The sequence below is a fragment of the Camarhynchus parvulus genome, chromosome 2, assembly GCF_901933205.1.
Source record: "Camarhynchus parvulus chromosome 2, STF_HiC, whole genome shotgun sequence".
NCBI lineage: Eukaryota > Metazoa > Chordata > Aves > Passeriformes > Thraupidae > Camarhynchus > Camarhynchus parvulus.
The window spans coordinates 101,061,797-101,084,215 of record NC_044572.1 but is presented as its reverse complement, the minus strand read 5'-3'; the positions used below and the strand labels follow the sequence as shown (position 1 = coordinate 101,084,215).

At 37.2% G+C, this 22,419-nt stretch overlaps 1 protein-coding gene across 1 annotated transcript in view; it reads left to right on the top strand.

The window, feature by feature from the left end:
• PTPRM (protein tyrosine phosphatase receptor type M) overlaps positions 1-22,419 on the top strand; it is a 442,005-nt gene that overhangs the window by 288,779 nt on the left and 130,807 nt on the right. Inside the window, 2 exon segments of the mRNA XM_030966307.1 lie at positions 1,171-1,303; positions 8,210-8,239. Of these exon segments, the coding sequence (XP_030822167.1) occupies positions 1,171-1,303; positions 8,210-8,239 (163 nt within the window).

The following is a 22,419-nucleotide window of genomic DNA, read 5'->3' as shown; positions in this document are numbered from 1 at the left end:
CCTTTTCATTTTTCAGAAAATAGCTCTTCGTGTAAATTGGCCATTAATTTCCTTCCTTTCCAGAAGGAGAAAGTGAAGAAACAAGTAAAATATAGTTGGAGCTGTCAGAATCCTCTCTGAAACCCAGTTAGTGGTACAAGAATGTGGTCTTAAAAGATTACAGTTCACTTAGGCTTTACTCTTTCTTCTCGCTTCCCAAAAAAGCTATACCAGGAAAGCGATCCATAAATCCCTGTGTCCATTTTATGGCATGGTGCCTCAAATGATGAATGCTGACGCGTTTTGATTTAAAAAAAAAATGCAAGTCCATAAAAATATAAAATCAGCTTAGTGAATTGAATGTTGCTTCCTAAACGTTTTTTCATCCTGAACTCATTTGGTAGGGGAAATGGATATTTCATCAGACATGGATTTGACGTTCCATCACATTATACAGTAAACAGTACAAACGATGTTATTTTTTTTTAATGGAGAAGCTGGAGGAGCTAAGACAGTAGCTGCTGCAAGGCACTGGTTATCTCATTTAAACAGATATTAAATGTAGGTGCCAGTGGTGTGATCATCAGCTGCTTCCCACTTTGTGAATAAATTGCTTAGAAGGAGTCTTTTTTCCTACCAGATGTGACCTAGATTTAGATTTCCAAAGGCAAAAAAAAAAAGTCTATTGTGTAAAAAAACAATTGTGGGTAAAATGCATGGTAAATGAGCTTATCTCACTTTTCCAGGTGTTTAAGCTAATATGTTACGGAATTACAGCTTCATTTATGAAAAATAATTGAGGAAAGTGTTCCAGCAAATCAAATTTGGATAAAGGCTTAGTATAGTTATTGTGTTGTTAGCAAGTTTCTAAATGGAAGAAAGAAAAGGGAGCCAGCACAGATAATAAAAATATAGAAATTTGTGAATCTGTGAAGAGGCTCCTGTGAAGGGTCAGGGCTGGCAATGGTATCCCACCTATATTGTGGTCCTACACAATATCTTGGAACAATATAAATAATTATATTCCCAGCAATGCATATAAAAGCAGAAATTTTTCTTAAAAGACCAAGCATTTATATCTGTTGGCGCTGGATAAGATTAATGACGTTAGTAGGTTAAGTGTATAAACATCAAAAGAATAACACCTTTATTCTTTTCCTCATTCCCATTTTTCTTTTGTTAATTCCATAGGGGCTGCCACTCGAAAACCAGACCCGGAGCCTGAGAAGCAGACAGACCACACTGTTAAAATTGCTGGAGTCATTGCAGGCATCTTGCTGTTTGTCATTATATTTTTGGGAGTCGTGCTGGTAATGAAGAAAAGGTGAGCAATTAGTGGATGTTTTCTATGTCCATATTCATATTGCATCTCCTACAGCAGTACTCAGTTTGATATTGGTGAAAATATCCAGCCACCTTCATATCCACATAGAATTAATGTTTGTGTCTTTGTTTTATATATAACAACTCGAGGTTAATGATTGTAGCACTCCTTACATCAGTCCTGCATGAGGGACTCTAATAATCAGAGAGTATCTGGTCCTGTGTGAGTCTCCACCCTATTTGACAGATCAGCTGGAAGCTAGATGTACTTTCATTTTTGCATGTAGAAGAAATCCTTAGTCAGACAGGGGCTAGAGCTAAGGTAATTTGTGCTAAGAATGAGGTCTGTATTGTTCTGCATAAACTTCATCCCTGAAACAACGGAAAATGTTACAGTGGTGCTGAATGTTTCCAAATGCTGGTTCACCACACTCACACATTGAGATTATTTTGCCTTGAATATCATTTGAAAACAGCTACATTATTAGAAGTGAAAGGCTTTTAAAACTGTTTGTCTTTCTCAGCACTGTAAGATAAAACAGTAAGAGGAAAAATATAGCTAGGGAGGTGGCACAGATATAAAAAAAACTCTATATGATCTTAGAAGCTTAGTCTAGATTGGGAGAAATCAGCAAATAGAATTAAGGTTTTGGGTTCTGTAATGAGCAATGTGAGATTTTCATCTGTTAGAGGTGGGGTTGGGAATGTACAAGAGCTGTGTAAAGGGGCTGAGTGACAAATTCTCCTTCCACTTCAGCCACACTCTCCTTACTGTGTCCCATAACCCCTCACCTCCTTGCTATTCCCCTTGAATTATCCCCTTTTTTTTCCTCTGAGAGCAATCCTGGCCTGATTTGGCTCATCCCAACCCTGTGTGGTTTAATTGTATGTTAACTAGTTTGGCAGGTCTGAGATGTCCAAACCCCTGAGCTGCCTGAATTTCTTCCAGAATTTGAACAGTGGAGGTGCACAGCAAAGGAGGCAGCTGTCTGACAGTGCCTCAGGGCAGGCAACAGAAGTAGCTGCTTTTCACTCTCCTTGAAGACAGAGGCAGGGCCATGAGTTAGAAGGGCTCTATGGAGAGAAAGAAGAGCTGTGGCCAGGGCTGGGGGCCAGGTCATGACAAGAGGTATGTAAAGAAGAGACTGAGATTTAAGCCCCAGGCTGAGTCTGACTGGGGCAATGGAATTGACCCATTAACCAAGTCTACTTAATAAAGTACAGTGTAACAGAGTTGAAGTCTGTTCTGACTTTGCAGTACTTTTTTCTTCCCACTTCCGATTTCTTGCATCATTCATACCTTCAATTTTAACAGTTGAACTCTCAAACTCCTCCCTAGGGCCAGACAGAGCACTTGGCATGCAGGGAGGAAGGCTTCTTGTATTTTCTGGCCAATCCTTCTTCACACAATTCCTGACCAGCATTCATCATACTCTCTGTTCAGTTCTGAGCCTCTCCTTAAGTGTTTCTGCCAAAGGTAGAATGTATTCACCCAAGGGAGACAAGTTATTCTTCATCTTGAAGGGAGAGCATTGCAAAATAATCCAAATAGTTGCAAAGTGAATAAGGTGTCCGGGTCTCTGGCTAAATGGATGCTATGCCTGCTCCTGCTTAATTCTCTAGAGAAAAACTCTTTGATAATCTAATTATTAGAGGCAGGAGGGCTCAGATCCTAAGTGTTTGCATTAATGCAGAAGGATGCTTGATTCCTTCTGTCTACCACAGTAGAGTAATTATTATTCATAGTAATTCTGTTGTTAAAGAAAAAGTGCATTTTGTGAGCTTCCTTGGTTTCTGGAATGAATCTGCTTGTGACAGAGATGGAACTATTGAAAATACAAGTCCAGGAATTCTCTTGCCAAATACACACAATTCCATTGTGTAGTACAGAAAGAATGATACCAATAACTTAAAACATGTCCCAGAATGATGCTGCAGCCTTGAACAAAACAAACTGAAATGAGTTGAAGCGAATATTAAAAAGTAAGGTTGGTTCATTTGTGTAACAGGATGTGACTAGGCTTTAATGAGAGTTTTGGGAGGTGGGTATATTGTGTCCCAAGCCTCTTAAAGCATCTGCTGTAGCATAAAAGATCTTGAATACAATTACACTCATGACTTAAGCAGAAGATGAACCGATTATTCAATAGATTGCTATTGGTGCATTAATTCACAAGGCTGCTGAAGGCCCCTATGGTTTCACCTTGGTTCAGTTACTGTGTATACATTATGCATTTGAAGAAAACTTATAAATCATGCCACAAGCTTAGTGTGACTGTAGCGATTTTGCAGTTCTGCAGTATTTTAGGTGCTACTTTGGGAAACAGTCTTATCAAGCTAGTGAGCCATTTGACTTCTGCACTTGATCATTTTATTTCATTTACTTTATCAGGAGCTTTACTGGTGTAAAGATCTGAGTGAAAAATAAAATAGCACCTTGTAATTCAGTGGCACTTTTCCCCTGAGAACCACTTTGTTCTCTGCACTATTATGTGCAGACACTCTGGGCTACAATGGTGGGTTTCATTGTGCTGAGTCTACGTGCTTTGAAACTTCTCTTGTTTGGAGCTGGCTACAGCAAAATCCCATTCACATTCTGCTATCCTAAGGCATATCCCAAAGCAAATGTGTTGTTCATTCTTCCACAGAGTCTTGTGTATTTGATCTTCAGTTCATACCGGCAGATGAAACTGACTCTGTCCTTGGGGCTTCACAGTGCTTAATTAACTTAATATCAAACTATTTATTTCCATTGTCAAGAGATTGGGAAAGCAGTTTCACTTGTGTTACAACCATGGCTTTGTCCAGCACATTCCTTAAGTAGCCACCTCATTTCACTCAACAACCATTCTTTGCTTGGTTGGTGCCAGGCACCACAGATTTTCACAGATCAATCTCTTGAACTTTTAATTCAGTAGCCAAGTAGAGAAGACCAACATTCAAGGAGGTTTTCAGTGCAGCACAGCCGTGCTTTGGATATGCCCATTATCAAAGCAGTATGTAAAGAAGTTCTGCAAATATTTATAGTCATTAAGCAGCATTGTTAATTTCACTATATAATTGTCTTCTGAAGCAGCTCTATCATGAACCAGAGAGATTAGGTGGCCTAGCAATTCAGTGCATAGTTTGGAGTCACTAGGTGAGGGTAAAAATGTCATGGATGCTGAAGCATTTTCTGTAGGGACACTCAGCTTTTGACTGAAGTAAAACAAATTTGTAAACTTGGCACATGGGGCAGGGGAGGACTGCTAGTGCTTTCCTCTTTATCTGTCCACTTGGTTGTTCATAGTTCTTTATCCGTTCTGATCTGTCTTTTCTTCATCCATTAGCATTCCTGCATAAAGGTGTTGTGTAATGTAGTCTAGGAACCTGCAAGCTGTTCCTAACACCAGTATGGTCATATCAATGAGATGATTCTTCTTTGTGAAGTTAGAATAGTACCAATAGGCTTTCCTCTCCTCAGATATGCTCTGTGTCTCTCACATAAGAATTAACACAAAGTTAGATGAAAACAATACCCATATTTCCCCAAAAATTGATCCACAATAAAGTGGATTTTGAGTCTGACCCTGAATGGTAAATCTTGGGCAAGACCCAGTCTTTGATTTACTTGCATAAGATTTTATAAAAACATTAAAAATAAAGAATGCCAAGTAATTAAATTCACCAAGTAACTTCATCTTTTGGTCAACTTAAAGTGAAGCAGTGAAAATGAGAGTGCTGTTGCTACAACATTTGGAAAAGCAATAGCAATAGCAATTAAATCAATAAGTTAGACACTTACTGCTTTATTTTCTCCTTCCCTGTTTTTTTTTCCTTTATATTCTATATAAGTTAAATTTTAAAATTTGCCTAAGTTGGTAAGTTAGTGGTACAACATTTGCTTAAAAGCCCTTTGTATGTCTTTGGGGCAGCTGTTTCCACTGGTGCTGCCATTTTGTTGCTGCAGTGGGAGTGCAGTAAGGAAGCAGTTATTAAAATTTTATTCCATTGGCTTCTGATTCAGTTGTAGAACGGAGTTTTTCTGATCATAAAAAGGCTGTTTTGTTTTGCCTGGGTTTAGTTTCTGTTTTCAGCTGTCTCTGTGCCTGAGCCTTCCATGAGTTTCTAATGTATGTAATTGTAGCATCTGTTCAAGTCAGAGACCTTGGTTCTTGGCAGTGGATAAGGAAGGGTTTTGCACTCAGTGGAGCTGGGCTGGGAATGCATTGTTCCCATTCCCTGATAGCAAATCAGGCTGTTCAGTTATACATACACCTTTGCCAACAATTTCAAACATTTAGGATAGAAACTGAAGATAATAAAGCTGAAGGAAAATTCCAGCCTCCTCTCCCTGAACCGTGTTTTTCCCTGTAGGCCAACTATAAATGAGAGATGATGGAAGAAAACACTGAGGTAATGACACAGTTCCAAAAGTTTCCATTCTGATGGGTCAGTCCTTCTGCAGCCAGCCTCCTGTGCTGGTTTTGGTAAATTTTGTAGTGGGGCCTTATTCTTCAGGTGGTATTCATGAGATTAATTTATGTATTCATTCCTAAAGGAGTTTAAAGTGTATAATATTGTCACTATATGCAGAAACAGTTTATTGACATAAAGTAACCTCACTACCTGGAAGTGACTGAAGAGCTATGCTCATAAGAAAATTCGGCCTGGGTTGGCCAAAATCTTTGCATCAGTCTTTTTAACAGGAAAAGACTTTTCATACACAGACAGAAACTTTAGTTTGTATTCATTATGTAGGAGGAAAAATGGAGCTTGTCTGTATTTCTTAAAAAAGCTAAATCCATTCAGTTATGGGTGGTGCTTTAGCGTGTGGCCTGAAATGCTTGTATAAAATTTGCAAGTATAAAACTTTCTGCAGGATTTTAACATATTCTTTTTACCTGTTTCAGTGTATGGTATTGTTGAGAGTCAAAACCTTGGTGCTCTTTTTCAAGGACTTTTATATGGAAAATCTCACAACTGTAGCAATATAAAAATAGCTGGAGCTTGAGACTTCCAATTTTTCTCATGTTACACAAATGCTTAATGGGACATTTACACACAATAAAGTTCCCGGATTTTCAGCATTTTTTTCATAAGGAATAATTTATCTTTATAACATATTTGGCAGAATTCTGCATATAAGTACCAGCAGTGCTTCACTGATTAATTGTATTCATTGTTGTTTTTCAAATTATTATACATCTTTTGGAAATATGAGAACATTTGTACTAATTACATTAAATCTCTCTCATGGCAACATATGGCAAGGAACAAGGTTGACAGTGTCATGAGATTCTAAATCAAAGTGAGAGAATGAGTAATTCTGAAAAGAAAGGTAGGGGGAAATATAATTATGACTGAACTTGAAAACAACCACTTGCTTATAGTGCAGGTAAGTGCATTGACAGGACCTGATCCCATGCTCCCTATGGAATGCAAAGAGGCTTACAACGATTTTGCAGCTTGCCCCTTACTCTATTCTTAGTTATCTTCTAAAACTTATCTTCTAAAACTTTAGCAGGTATACATTTTCCAGATGTGCCATGTGATTAAGTATGCAGTGTGTAGTGTCTTGTGTTTGAACAATACTGTTTGCATCAGAAAAATGGGAATAAAAACTGGGAAATATTTCTAACGGCATCTTCACACAAAGAAGATGAGAGAGAAAATTTGATGAAAGCCTAGTTTTCAAAGGGATGCCTGAAGCATGTAGCCAGAGGCAAGTTAACATTAGTTATAGTCCTTTGCAAGGCCTGTTTACATGTTTCCTCTGTAGTCAAAGGGCTGTATGCATGTGCTGCAAAAATTACAAATGCCTACATGGCTCCTTTCAGTCTTTTATCTTGCCAACATGTGAATGCTAGTTGACATTATGCTCAGAGATGTTTTAAGATCTCCAGCCTTTTTTTAATTGCAGTCAATATATGGAATTTATTTGGGTTGAAACTTGCCCTTTCTGGAGGCTTGCAGTCCTGCTTGTAGAGGGCTCATAGCTGAGGGAGGGAGGGAGGGAAGGATATAAAAAGCAGAAGAGCATAGCTGGAGGGCTTCTATACTTCGTGCTCACACAGAGCATGTCTACGTGGAATATCTGGCTGTCCAAGAGGTTATGCAAGGCTGACAGAGCCCATATTTGTTAAGGTGATGGTGCTAGGTCTCCCAAGTTGTTCTTTGTGGCATTCACATGATCAGGAATAACATGGATACAGGATCAATTCTTATTTTTATCACTGCCACATGGGCAAATACCACCAATACAATTTTAGCCCACGGGGATAGATTTTTTTATTTACATGACAGTAAGTATCTTTTCCTTCTGAATTTAAAAGGTTATTTAAAAGCTGAAATATTGAAAGAGCTTTGGCAATGGATTTTCTCCAGACTGGAAATAAGTCCTTTCAAAGGCAGAACTGACTGCCTTAAGTAAAAAAAGGGATAGGCTAAGATTCTACAGTGCTATGACAGAAGAGGAGCTACTTAAAGTGTATTCTGAAATTCTTTATTCCTAAGCATCTAACACCATGCTAGAATTTCCATATCCTTATTCCTAATACAGCTGAGATGTAATCAGAAGTGATTTAGCACTTTAATTGGGAATATTTGTGTGTGTAGTATATGCAGATATGAACAGACATTAAATATGTAACATTACTTAGTAGGTGTACCTTAAGGTGGTTTGATTTAACAACTGGAGATGCATTATATATTGTACTGCTCAAAGTGTTATGGAGATTGGATATGTCACCTGTCTATTCCAGAAACATTGCATGATATGCCCAGATATACATTCTTGCTACCTTTCATTTGTGTCACCAGTTCAGGTCTCAGTTTCATCTTGATTTTTCATACATTAATATTTGACTTTTCTTTCCTTCCATTTCATCTTTTCCACCACTGCCTAATCCTTCCACCATCATGGCAGAAGAAGCTATCACTCCTACACTTACTACCTGTAAGTAACTTCTTTGTCATCAGAGACACACTATCTGCCATGTTGTTCCATGCCTGAGTAGTGAATGCTAATACTGAAAATTCCTTTATAAAAGCATACGTTGTAAAAGTTTCACCAAGATGAAAACAACATGGTCAATAATGTAACGAAATATTTAGCGTTTTAAGAGTTTCTTATGTCTCATACTGTGCATTAGAGTCCTTTGAATGACATTATGTAAAGAATTTTCTTAATTGAGAAGTAGTAGGTATAAATATCACTGCCATGTCAATGAGAAATTTTCATGCCTAAATAACTACTTTTAGAATTTATTTAGTAGTTTCTTTCTCATTTGTACTGTTGAAATTACAGCATTGGTTAGACATGTACAGGCATTTCCATTTGTTGCTGTGTACGTATTACTACTTTTTTATGAATAATTGATCATGCATAAACATCATAAGTTACCATTTCAGAAGAAAATTTCAAAGGGGAGAGCACTAAAAAATGAGGGCAGGATGAAGCATAACTTTCAATAACTAACAATTTTTTTGTTTTGATACAGTCCTTAGTAATACCATTATATGCTTCTTTATTTACCCAAAGCCTTGCTTCGTTCCCTGTTGTCAGCAGATGATGAATGAGAAAGGTTCTTCTGTGAATTTAGAAAATCCCTTTCTGAGGCTATTCACTTTTTCTTGCTTTCCAGGTACAAGGAGTACATAATAGATCAGCAAAATACTAGGAGTCCTGCTTAGTTGCAAGATGAGATGTGTTTAATCTTGTGTAATCCTGTTGGCCAGCAGCAAAAATCAGCTGTCCAGCAGTTATCTGTTTTATTAAACCTCAGATTTAAAAACCACAGGAACCTGTGAGATATTTTTACATAGTTACAGAAGTTGGGATGTTACTTGCATTAGATAAATTTTAGTACCAGTTTTTAAGTACATATAGTGGTAGCATACTCTTGAAAGGAACACATTTCAGTAATGTTTTTAATTTAGATGCAATATAAAGTTTATCGTGTTCCCTCTAGTTGCTCCTCAAACTTTTTAAATGCATATTTTTTCAGTTCATATTTTGAAAAAGCATCGAACATTCATTTATAGATTTTAAGGAAAAATTATTAAATGTTTTTTATCTTGAACACTTGGTCTTCAAGAAACCAAGCAGAACCATTCTTCAAATTAATTAAAGCAACTAAAATTTAAACCTCATAACTGAAATTCCCTAAGACTTCACAATATATGGGAACTGCTCATGTGGTTGGTAATTCAGAATTCATATTACCTTATTTGATACTATGTATAGTGCAATTTTTTAAACTGTTGTTTAAAGCATTTTATTAATGTGAAGGTCTGAAAAAATTAGCTTTTCCACATATACAGTATTCCAAAATCTGTTTCTGTTCCTGAGATGAAAAGACATATTTTCCATTAAATATACCTTAAAAAAAATAAATTCAGTTTGGGACCATTTAAATGTAGTTCTTCAAAATGTCAAAAGAATATAACGCAATAAGCCATGTAGCATGGTCTTGCCTTAATAAGTAAATATATTTAAATTTATATTTTAATATGATTCATGTCTCAAGGCTAAATCAAAAACAAAATTGAAACAAATGGAACATTAAATGAAACACTGTTTCATTATTTAGATAAATTGGATTATATTTTTTTTCTCTCTTTTTCCACAGGCAAAGGAAAAGGCCTGAATTGAAATGGTTTCTTTAGGTTTTACAAACAGGTTTTGTCCCTAGTTTTGCAATCACAGAGACTGTTAATAGTGGATGGAATAGGGCATCTCAGGATTATTTGAAGTACTCTCCTAGTGACTTCAAGAAAAGATCTTTTTGTTAGTGTGATACAAATTCAGTAACTTTGTAGATTGGGTTGATTAACTCTTCCAAAATAAATTGTGGGATTTTGACCTCGTAGTGTTTTGTTCCCCATCTGGGAAAAGAAGGGAAGTAAGAGCCCTGAAAAGTGCAGTCAAGATTGGCTGTCAGTAGGAGGAAATATTTTGGACCAAATTCCCCACCTGTTTACGCATCACACAATTTGACTGAAATTGGTGGAAATCTTAGATGAATGCAGGATTCATTACAGTTTTATTTTTAGCTGAGGAAGTTAGTATGGATTATAAAATGTTCTATATTTTGAGAAACATAATTTCAAGTACTCTGCCATTGCTAATTTACCACTTCTATACTGAGTATCATATTCAAATTTACTGATTAGTCATTGTAAATGCAAGCTGTAACATCCAAGTGAGCATCTATGCACTGAAATAGTTACTATTGTCTTGTGTGCTGCTTTCCTTGTGTGCTGTGGGCTCCTTTTCCCTAGCAGACTGCAATCTCTGCCACTTCTAGATCCATCCTAAATTAAAATTTAAAAAGAAAAAATTGGCAGATGCCTAGAGCTGCTGATGAATCATCAGAGGTGGACCTACAGCTGTGCATATTTGGCAGAGAATTATTTCTATTTTATCTTGTGTTTACTAGTTAGCCAGTCAATAGATATTACAGAAAAAAGAGTTGAGTACTGCTATTGAGAATTCTTTTTAATGGGCCTAAGTACCTCTGCCAGTCTTTCCTCCCACTCTTGCATTCCTGACATCTGGTGCATTTTTTACCTTTCGCCTCAATCGGACAGCAGATTTTTTTTTTTTTGTCTGCACATAGTTAGTCCTCTATGACTTCTTTTGTTCTTAAGATTAGAGCAAATTTCATAGTGCTCATTAACTCTGCAGCAGATCTTTTGGCTTGGCAGTTGATTCTAGGTGGGAAAAAAGAAGAATGGAGATGGTGTCATTTGTTACACTGGCAATGAGTGATGTTCTCAGCATGGCAGGTGGCACTGGCACAGCTGCTTGCTCCTGACATGTTTTGTGATGGGCAAAACCCCCGTGCCATGGGCTGAGGAAGAAAAAGAGGAAAAGTGCATTAGTATTTTGCTGTGTAATTATGGTTAGGCAAGCCTGTTGCTGAGGTGACAACAAGTGCCACTGTGCTGACCATTTGTTCTTTGTATTTGAGATTTTTATTTTTATAAAGATTCTGCCTTTGGAGCTCATTAATCATTTGTCAAAAGCTAAAAACTGCATTTCATGAAAACTAAAGTATCAGAAAAACAAACTGAGTGCTTGGACCATTGGAATTTACTCCAGACGCTGTTGCCTGATGGTTTGGCCAGTTCAATTTAACCCATATTCTTGGGCAGATAGTTACAGAATGTAGCTTTTTAAAGTTCCTTTCTATAAAAGATTTCATTATATTGCTATGAGTAGGATGTACACCAAATTAAAATGCAAAGTTGTGAAGGCAGCTTTTGATGCTGTTCCTCAGTTTGAGCTTGATATAAAAATGATATGTTATGATTATGGTTGAAATTAAGTACTTACGCAACAACAGTGCTGCACAGCAGTTAGGTGCATAATGTTATTATATTTTTGTGCCTTTTCACATGTCATTTCAGCTTGTGAAAGGTGAAGTAGGGAAATAGGAGACAATTATTACCCAATATTCTTATACAATGCTAATCATGTTAAGATCTTAATAGTGTGGAATCTGCTATTGTGTGTCCCAGCACTAATAATCTAGTTAGGTGCCCTGGAACAGAAGTGCATCACAGGTGCATCGTCTGTATGGAAATCTCAATCCCAAAGCCTAATACTATATTAAAATATTAATATAATAGACTGTATAGGACTAGAGGCTCTGTTGCCTGGTACTTGGTGTATGATGCAGGGGACAAAATTCCTCCTGCAAGAAAGCTAATTCCACAAACATTGAGCTTTTTCATATAAAAAAATGTTTCATGTGTATGAAAACATATCCTGTTTTTCATGAGAATTGGGTAGGTTGAGGCCCAGTTGAATTATGCTTTTCCTGTGTATCTTGCTTGAGCTCAGGAGCCTGGCAGTCTGTTCTCAGTTTAGTTCTCCTGCTTTACTAGCAGATAGTCAGTGCTGGCTTCGGTATCTCTGTATAGAGACTTAATTTCTAGCTCGTTTGCTCTGTCCCACTGCCATTGACATAATACTCAGAGCATAAAGCACAAGGTTAGATTTGCAAAATGATCCTAACAATTAAAGTAATAATGTTTCCAAAAAATCAATAGTGTCAAAACTCCTAATGGTGATTACTGGATAATTCCGGAGAATATGCAGTCTTCACATTTAAAATTTCTGTAGTAATTCAAAAATAGTGAAAGAGGTTAGAAACAGTCCTGTTTTCTCAACTGTAGCTTCTCCTGGAACCAGAAACAAGATCATGTTTGCATCTTGTAGGTGGAGGAGAGATTGAACAGAAAGACACAAATGTGTTTGAAGTGTTTGATCTCATAGACTACATCTGTGATCTCTTCTGCATCTTTAAATATAGGCTTATATCACAGAATCCTGTAACCAGAAATAACTTTGGATTTCTGTAATTGTCTTGTAAGCTAGACTTAAATGATATGGGAATGTCCCAGGAGTTTTGTTGCATGTTGCAAAGTCTACAATGCCGACATACTGAAATCTTTGGATAATATTTAGTGTCCAAAATAAGGCAAGGAGGGTGTTCTACTAAGCCACCATTACTAAAAAACACATTTTTGTGCTATGTGTTGTATGCCTTGTGTACAGATATGCAGTATCTAGTTTTTATGCGCAGATAGCAAGCAGGGTCAGAATTGGGATTTTATTTTTAATTAAAATACATAACATAATTTTTTTACATCTATCTAAAGTCATTATTTCTTACACTGATTCGTTATATTTTCTGATTCTTTTCGATCTGATTGTATTGCTTTATAGCCAAGGCTTACATTCCCACTTCACTGTAGAAAAAATTGTAAATAATCCTTAACACACTGTAAGTAATTATTTTTTTTAATTTTACTATCTCTTTCTGAAGTATGTAAGGGAGCAGCCGGTGTTTTCAGGGGCATGTCTCTGTTTCCTCTTTCTTGCACCGTCTGTCATTAATATTGTTGCTGTTACTGTTTGTTTTCTTATCTCATTGCTGTTTCCAGTAAATTGTTCTTATCTCAACCTTTACCTTTTGTGCCTCCAGTTCTGCTCTCCTGCCCACCACAGGGGGAGAGAGGGAGCTGGGAATGAAGGAGTGTCTCTGATTTGGAGTGGTTTCAGTGGGAACACTAAACTGGGGAATACCATTCCTAAACCGTGACACAAATTATTGTTTGTGCTCCATTAGTGTCAAGTAATAAATTTGCAGATGAGCTGAGGTTTGGAGATTTTTCTGTCCTTAGAGGGGACATTACTTATTTGGTGAAGGTGCCAGACATTTAGTGAGAGAAACAATTTAACCGTAGAAAAAAATAAATACTTATGCAGCCTAGAGACGTCTTAGTTCTTTCCATGCCATTAAAAGCTTTGTGTTGTTTCCTAAACTAATATATGGGATTTGAACTGAATACTTGGGATTGCATTTAGAAATTGTGGAATCCATATACTCCTGTAGGATAAGCCTGGAAGCCTGTCTTTCTTATGTATATAACACTGGGACATGATCCATGTACTTGGGAGAGGAAGAGATGACAGTGACAGCTGTGTGTATCGAAGAAGTTACCATTGTATTTGAGTAGTTGTGTTGCCATCCCATGTGACTCTTGTTGAGGTACTGTTACCAGGGCGGCCTGTCTTCTCTATAAAACAGTGTATTGAATAAATTTCTAATTAGCCTGTTGACATTGGGTTTTAGTTTTCTTAAAAATTTGATTCCCAAATCAATCATGCTTGCTGTCAACAGCAGTCATTCTAGGCACTGAAATTTTGCCATTATCAACCATCATAGTTGAATTATACTTTCAAAGACAGTATAAGGTGAATCATTTTCATTCACTTTGTTTCAAACTTTTCCCTCAGGAAAAAAAAGTTGTTGTTTATGTGGCTTTTACTGCGAAATATGCAGATAGCTCAAAAATGAATTTAAATACTTCCATTTTAAATACACAAATAGGAAGATGAGTTTCATATTTCAGTATTAGTATTTATTTTACAAGGGAGTAATGGTGTTGGAATCTTAGTTTCTCTAAAAGCCAAACCTGCCATTACACTTTATGTGATTGTAATTGTGTTAACAGAAAGTAGAGAATTTATGCTGCATGTTAAGACCAAAACTCACTTCATAATTTATGTTGGCCTGTATTTTGTCTAAAAGATTGAAATGTTAGTTTTCAAAATGGCGTTATGAAGTATTGAACTGATTGACAGAATATGTCTGCAGAAGATGGGACTACAGGAAATAAGGTGAAGGATGCATTGTATTTCTCTCTCAAGGAGGACAAGCAGAAGAAAATTGCTTAAAGGAAAATGGGTAGAAGAAATCATACAGTGAATCTAACCCTAAGATTTTGTTTGCCCAGTAAGCCCCAGGCTTAGTCACTTCTGTTGCACAGATAAGAACAGCTGTAAGAAGATGTTGATGTCTGTTGAGTGATGCCAGCACAGGGCACTGAGGTGTTGTAGTCATTAGTATTGTGATAGCTTCTACTGAGTGATATTTTTTTTGGTTGAACTTGTTATCTGAAATCTGTTCTCTATCGCTGAATCCCCTGGGAGAAGCTTCCCCTGAAATATATTTATTGAGCCTATCTGCAGGGGTTATGGCCAGGTTAATGATGATCCACCAAAAGACAGCATCTATCACACTTGAGTGTTAATTTCACAAGGAAATGTTCTAGTCTTGGCTTCTTTTCCTACTTCACTCTTACATTTCCTTTCTTACCTAAAGCACACCTTGAGCTCCCTTGAAGAGTAGACTGACAGGTTCCCAAAGGGAGGAACAGTGGCTCTTTGCTTTCTGTGACATGTAGATCACCAAAATCATTATTCATTTCCAAACTTTATTTCTGTTATTTTTCTTGGTCATTGATTTCCTGCACTAATTACCTATTTCTGGCATGAGAGGACAAGGAAACCATATCTTAGGTGCTTTCTTCTGCTACTCCTGATGACTCTTACCTTCTGTTTCCACTTGAGAGTCTGTGCAAGGATTCTGTCTGACCAGGGTCCTTCCTAATTCTAGGGCAATATTGCACTTGCAAAGTGCAGCTGGGAAAGTTGCATCAGCTTTGAAACTGAACATCACAAAAGCTAATCAAGCAAGGAACCAGGGGAATGGACTGCGCTGTGTGCTTGCATATCTAACAAAGCCCGCCTGGCATTTCTTCAGCCCCAGATGCCCTGTTGCAAAAGAATGTATCTTTTATGAGACTTACCATAATATGCTAGAATCATGACTCTATTTCATTTACAAATGTGCAAGAAAGGATTTGTTATTACTGCTATTATTATTAGACTGTAACATTTAGTGTATGCTACAGAGAGAACTCTATAGGACTGTCAAGAAAGTCTTGCATAATTCTATCAGTTCCTGTGCCAACCAGACACAGTGATCTAAATGAAAAGAAGCAATAATTCTAGCAAAGCTGAGTATTGTAGGGCTTGTGCTGTGAAATTTCTGCTCCTGTGAGTACTGAGCTGGTGAACATAAAGATGCACATTTATTTTTCTTTTTAGTGGCAGAAGCTCAGGGCTGTTTAAACTGAGATCTCTCAGTGAGATACTGAACCAAATGTCTGGGCATGTCTTGATTATACTCAGTTCACCTGCAGAGGAAGGTAGCTTCTCTCCTTCATTCCCATTCCCTGATTCCTCTGATCATGAAAACAAAAGTTGGAGCTACCAGAGACATTGTCTTGTCTGAAGGAAAGGCAAAGGAAAACATTTGCCAACCTGTACATTTCGCAGTTGAACAGGAATGAGAGAATCAGCTGTTTCAGAGCAGTTATGCCGCTCTGCACCTCCTATTTCAAGGTGATAGTGTTCTTTCCTCCTGTGTTGACATCAGTAGCCCAAAATAAAATCTTCAGGTATGGATTTCATCAACACATTCTTATTGAGTATAACAGTGCAATTTACAATATTTGCTGCAGGTACATAGTTTTTGCTTACATTTTAGGTATGAAGGCTTGTATTTTGCCATTTCCTATTTGGAAATTGTCAATGGAAAGATCACTTCATATCAACTAAGTTCATGGCTTTCAGTATATTTTCAAAAGCAGATGAGATACTGAATGCTTTGTATTTGCTGACTTTTTCAGGTCAGATTGTCATGTTTATGATACATGGTAGATTACAGCTCTGTTCCTTGGCTCTAATATCCGCATGTTACTGGCAGAAGGACTTTCCTTTCTGCTTACCCACATGGGGAGGAGCCATGTCTGCACTTTAATATGATTAAGATTTTATAAGAAAATTGAAACTAACAAAAGAAGAGAAACCTGTAAGAGTGTTAGTAAACCAAAAGGATTACCTACTCTGTGCTCTGAAGAAACAAATTAGAGAACAGAGTTCATTGGTTGCATATTGAGTCCTAATACATGCTTTCAGCAAGAACAGAGACCTTTTTTTTTATTAAAGGTAAATGCAGTTTCAACTTTTGATGGAATCCAAAGCCCCATAAACCTATTCTCTGGTGGTAGTACTGAATATTCATGGAAGTGTCTTGTCCAGACCTCTGTCCAAAAAGTATTATACCTAACTTACTCCTTAAATCCTACCATTGTTGTTTTCCTTCCAGCTTCTTTTTCAACACTGATGTGCCCAGCTCTTAAGCCTGCCTCCTTGCTCTCCTGGCCATTTACTTTTTCCTCTGTTTCTCTTCTTACTCTGCTCCTCCTTTCACTTAGTACTCCTATTCTTTATCCCCTTCTTCTCTACCCCTGTCCCAGATGCTATAATGTCTGTCATGTCCTGAAAAATATTTCTTTAGGGTTGCCTTATTTTCATTCTCTGTGGTCTGCGTTTTCTCTGGGGATTTTTGCACTGGGGATTGTTTCTTTAGTTTACTGGGGAAACAATACACTGGTTTTATCTGTTTTTTTTTTCTTACCTAAAAACTGATTTAGGCTTTTAAAATATTCACCTCCAGGTTGAAGCATAGCATGCAATATTTTGTATTCGGAATTTTTTTAAATTATCTCAAGCAATTGAAAATTATTTCGCCATGAAAGCTTCAATATAACACTAATTTTAAAAATGTATACAAATACCACATATTTGCTTATGTTAAAACAAGGTAATGCTTACTGTAACAAGCACAGCTTTTCATTTTATGCTCTCTTGTTCTTTGAATCTTAACCTTCACTTGTTTCTTTAATTTAGGAGAAAAAGCCATTAAACATAGATACTTCCTGAAAGTGTGTGCTGCATGAAAGCTTTAATTAAATCTACAAGTAAAGCTTTAAAAGAACAAGAATCAAATTAATTGCAGCAAGGACCATGCATTTATTTCTGTGACAGGCCCTTGCGCATTAGAGAAAAGGCAATCTGTGTACCCTTATCTGAATTAGCAAACTCAGTATCACTTTTCATTAGCATGGTAGGTCATTGCCATGCGTCTTCAGTGTGACACTGTTTACATGTTAATGACCTCACAAATAGAGTCTGTTCCGAATGGTTTGTGGTAGCAGAAAGTTGTAAATCCATGAAGTGGAATAAACTGTCCTCTGCTTTCTGCATCATTGCTTCTTGCGAGTTCCCCTCTAGACTGAGCTTCATAATTAGGCAACAGTATAATTAAGGCAAATTCAGCAAATGCAAATAGGGCAAAAGGATTTATGGCTGATTATGGTTCTTGCAGCATACCTGAAATAAATTAATTTCTAAGCATCACTGTTAGTTGACTTTTTAGTGACATGGAGTCTAGAAGTAGAAAGTATTGTTCAGAGAAAACACTCAGAGCTTGAGTTAACGTGAGTCCGTGGTGATTTATTCAGTTTTACATGCTGACATATGCATGAAAAAACCACTAAAAGGTTCAGTAAAGCATACTGCTTTAGTTGTTTGGGGTGTGATTGCTTTGTATTAGATGAGATTTTTAAGATTACAAGTATGTATTTTCCCCCACTGTATAATGTAATGAAACCAGCATGCTCCCTGAAATCATATCCTTAAAGAAAATATAATATAGTATATCTGGTAATTTGACTAGACAGTGGAAAGCTTCACTGCATTTAAATCCTGGAATGATAAAGCCAACATCAAATGAGTAAAACAAACTCAGCATAACCACTTAAATTTGATTGTCTAAAATAGCTGAAACAAGACCCGTTCTGATAGCCTGCTGTGTGAATTCCTTTAAGTGCTGAATACCCTCAGTTCCCATTGACTTCAGCACCGTGCAGAATCTGGTCCTGTATTTGGATGTATTTGGATGTCTCAGCCCTGCCAGAAGACAAAGCCTGTTTTTCAGTGGTCACGTGCAGCCTGTACCTGCCTGGTGTTGCAGAGCTCTGTGGTTCTGCTGCAGCAGCCTTGGGAGGTGCTTTGCAGACAGAGAGTGATGGCTTCTACTTTGGGCGCTCACCTAATCTGCAAAGCAAGTTTAATTATATGCTGTCCAACCCACTCTGCTACATATTTTTCCACTTGCTGGTTCTGAGTGAAATACATATTTTCTACCTGCAGAGGTTACCAGTAAGGGTACAGTGCCCCTGGAAGCATTTATGGCTAATCTTGCCCTCAGCATGCGTGATGTAGCTAAGTGCTAATTGAAGGTTAAAGAATAGGGATCCATCTTCTCTGTGCCTGATGATTAGAGGGTTGTGTTCTGCATGGAATCAGGTGCCACATTCAGCTGGACAGAATTGCTAGGGTGTTGCAAAACCTAACTCTGTGAGACTAAAATTCAAGAAACTCCAGATTTTCTCGCAGCGTGACAAAGGACCAATAAATCACTGTCTTGTGTTTGGTAATAAATTAGCTGGTTTACTGTGTTTCATATAAATATGTGATGCTGCAGGGCATACATGGGTAGAATGTAGATTTTATTTCATAAGGGATATTTCTTTTGTCCTACATACCGACTTCTGAAAATTATGCATGGCCCAGTTGTACAATTTTTCTATTAAATACAAAGAGAGATACAGTTCTGGTAAGGCAAGAAAGTCACCATGAATATTACTGCTGTTACTATATCTAATAGCTGATTAAAGCGAGTTTTGATGATTTCTAAATATTGCCATAACTGATGGCCTTCAATATAAGAGAAATTAACTGAGGAGTGAGGGAGCTGTGGTGGCAGATAAAAAACTTGGCTGTTCAGTGAAAGTCTGTCTTTGCCCTGCAATTTTCCCCCAATTTCCAGAGGTTTTGTAATTTTAGTACTTCTGCAGAACTTTTCAGACCAGTCTTTAGTCTATAGCTTTGCAATTGTTTGATATTATCCTTTCAGAAATCCTGTTGTTCACTTCTTTCCAGAAGGCTTCTTCCTGACATAAAAATCTAATAGCAATTGATTTTAAAAAAAGCTTCCAAATAGGTTATGGAAGGAGCATGAGAATCAAGAAGTCTGGTTTCTGCTACCAGTACTGATGAAAGTTCTTTGGGTGCCATATTCTCCACATTAATTACATTTTGATTGCTATTACCTGCTGCAAAGCAGTGGTATCAGAGCTCTCAGAGGTCTAATATAGTCAGAGGCAAAGTGCTTCATGGCTCCTTTACCATCACTTGGATTTGAGATGATTTTATCTTTATGTTTCTAAACAGGGAGCCAGCACTCCCAGAATATATATGTTGCTGGAATATTAGTACCTGAAAGTCAATGATGGAGACGTCACCAGCTAAGTCAGGGTTACCAACACACACTTGCAGAAACACATGTTCTCTTAGGATTAGCCCTTGCAAAAGCACCAGGGGAAGTGTAAAGTGTTTTCTCTGACACTAGCTGTTTTGACAGTCCAGTGGCTGCAGAGCTGCCTTTCCCACAGTAGGAATAATCAGCATCCAAGTTTACTGCTTGAACTCTTCACCACTTGGATTACTCTTTTGACAAAGGAAATGATCTCATTATGGAAAGGCCAGATACTGCAACAGTAGGTTCCTTTTGATAAAGGTATGGAAACAGTAAAACAGCATAATGCACTAATTAGGATCTCATAATTTTCAGAAATGTATGAATAAATTAGCTAAGCATACTGTGCCACTTACAGTCCAGTAATTTGCTGTCTGGTTAGAAGAAGTCATATAGCCATAGGGTGAAAATAAGATGGAAAAGGTCATATGACTAAATTAGCTCCATTCAGGCAGGCATTACGTATGGGTTTTTTGCTGTGGTTATAGAAGATCAACATTAACTCAAGCAAATATGATTAAGTTAGTGACCCTCAGAAATGGAAGTTAACCTCAATGATAAATGAAAGGTTACTGTCCACTACAAGCACTCCACAATATGCTACTCTTGGTTAATCACATCTTTCACTTTCAGCTACAAAATCTGCATTTAACTGCCATTCTGATTATTTACAAAGGAATGCACATCCTTAATACAGGGTGCAAACCTTAAAACTTATTTTCCTTTTATTTTTGACTCACACTGATTTTTTAGTAACACAAGAAATACCTATTCTGGTCCTAGTGCTCAGTCCACTTACTAGTCTATCAGGTTTGTCACTATTTTCTTCTTTTGAAAACAGGTTCATCTGAGAAGTGCTGTTTTCCATGTAATTTAATCTCTTCTGTTTCCTATCACTACATCATTGCCTGGTGGGTTAAAAATATTGACAACAGGTTAAAATTTTGGTCATGGGTTTCTCCCTTTTTAATGTTGGGTTTATTTTCATTTTGTAGACTTTCTTGGGAGGATAGGTTTTTCTTCGGCTGTGTCCTGCCAGAGCCTAGTGAAAATCCAGGTTTAATTTATAGGGTATGATTTTCACAATATATCTCTTGTATTTGTTTCTTCATGGAGAATCTAGACTTTTATACTCAAATCAGTTCTCTTTTTCAAAGTTTTTAGTACGGGTGAGAATATGCAGTAGTCCAAGAAGTTGCAATACACTATGAAGTCACTTGATGTTATTTTGGTACTTGTGAATTTCCTTTGGAGGAAATACTTTTCTGTCTTGCATCATCTGAGAGCCAAGAAAAGTGTATATATTGAAGTAACTAACTAGGAACAAAACTCAGCAGGAAAGGTCACTGTCCTGTTCCATGATTGCTGATGAGTCACCGAAAGTTCAGATCTAAGTTGGCCTGTTTTCATCTTACCCATATCTCACTGCCCTCCAGAGTACCTTAATCGAGGCTTTTGCCATTGGACTTGATGATCTTAGAGGTCTTCCCCAGCCTTCACAATTCTATGTTTCTCTGTAAATATTCATGCAGATCATGTCTGTGACAGAGGGCATCTCCATGTACATTTTAGCTATTTGTTGTAATTTTACAAAGTTGTGTGCCTGGTTTCTCTATGGTGTTGAGAAATGTCCACATTGCAGACTTTACAGTGAACTCTGAAGGAGTACAAAAGGAAAGACAGTGAAGGACTGTGGTTTTTTGGTTGCTTGTTTTGCTGTTGGATGGTTATCAGAAATTAAATCAAAACAGCTGTTTTAAAAATCAGGCTAAACAGACTGGTTTGCATATTTAAGACAGCAGCAGAAAGCATATTTAAGACAGTAGTTAGCAAGGAAACAATAAGTACTTAAATGGTTACTTCAAGTTTTTGCATTTTGAAGTGATATCATCCCCTCAGTTTTGAGTAATCCTTGAGAAACTGAATTGAGATACTAACTAAATCTGTGACATCCTACTTTAGTATCAACTAACAAAATATTAATGTCACAGTTTCTCCTGCTCTCTGCAGGCACTTGTTTTATTGGATTATGTCCTACAATGATCCTGTCATCTTTACAGAAAAAAAGTCTTTGCTTTCCTTATCTGTCCAAGGTCAGTAAGAAGGAGAATGCTAGTTTGTGTCATGTGCATGCAAGTCAGGAATGAAATGTTAAAGAGAGGCTGAATAGACCAGCAGATGTCCTAGAAGTTCAGATGCAGTTATTTTGCCCTTGCTTTAGCTAGTGAAAGTGATTCGACAGCTGTACTTTGTAGTTTCTTCATTCTGGAGCATGTGATCATGCTTTGATAGCAGCTCTTAATCTATTATTAATGTAGTTGTATGTAGATCAAAACAGAAGAACCTTGGTCATGTCAGAAAGTAATGCAAGTCTATTTTTAAATCATTTGAGAATGTGAAGGAAGTGAAGTGCCACAGTACTGGCATCGGGTATTCCATAGCGCTGTCCCTCTATGCAAGCTGTAATCTGAAGCTCTGTAAGTGTACATGTACCTGCACAGTGAACTTCCTCAGGTTTTTGTCCCAATACCTAGTAAATAAGTGCCTC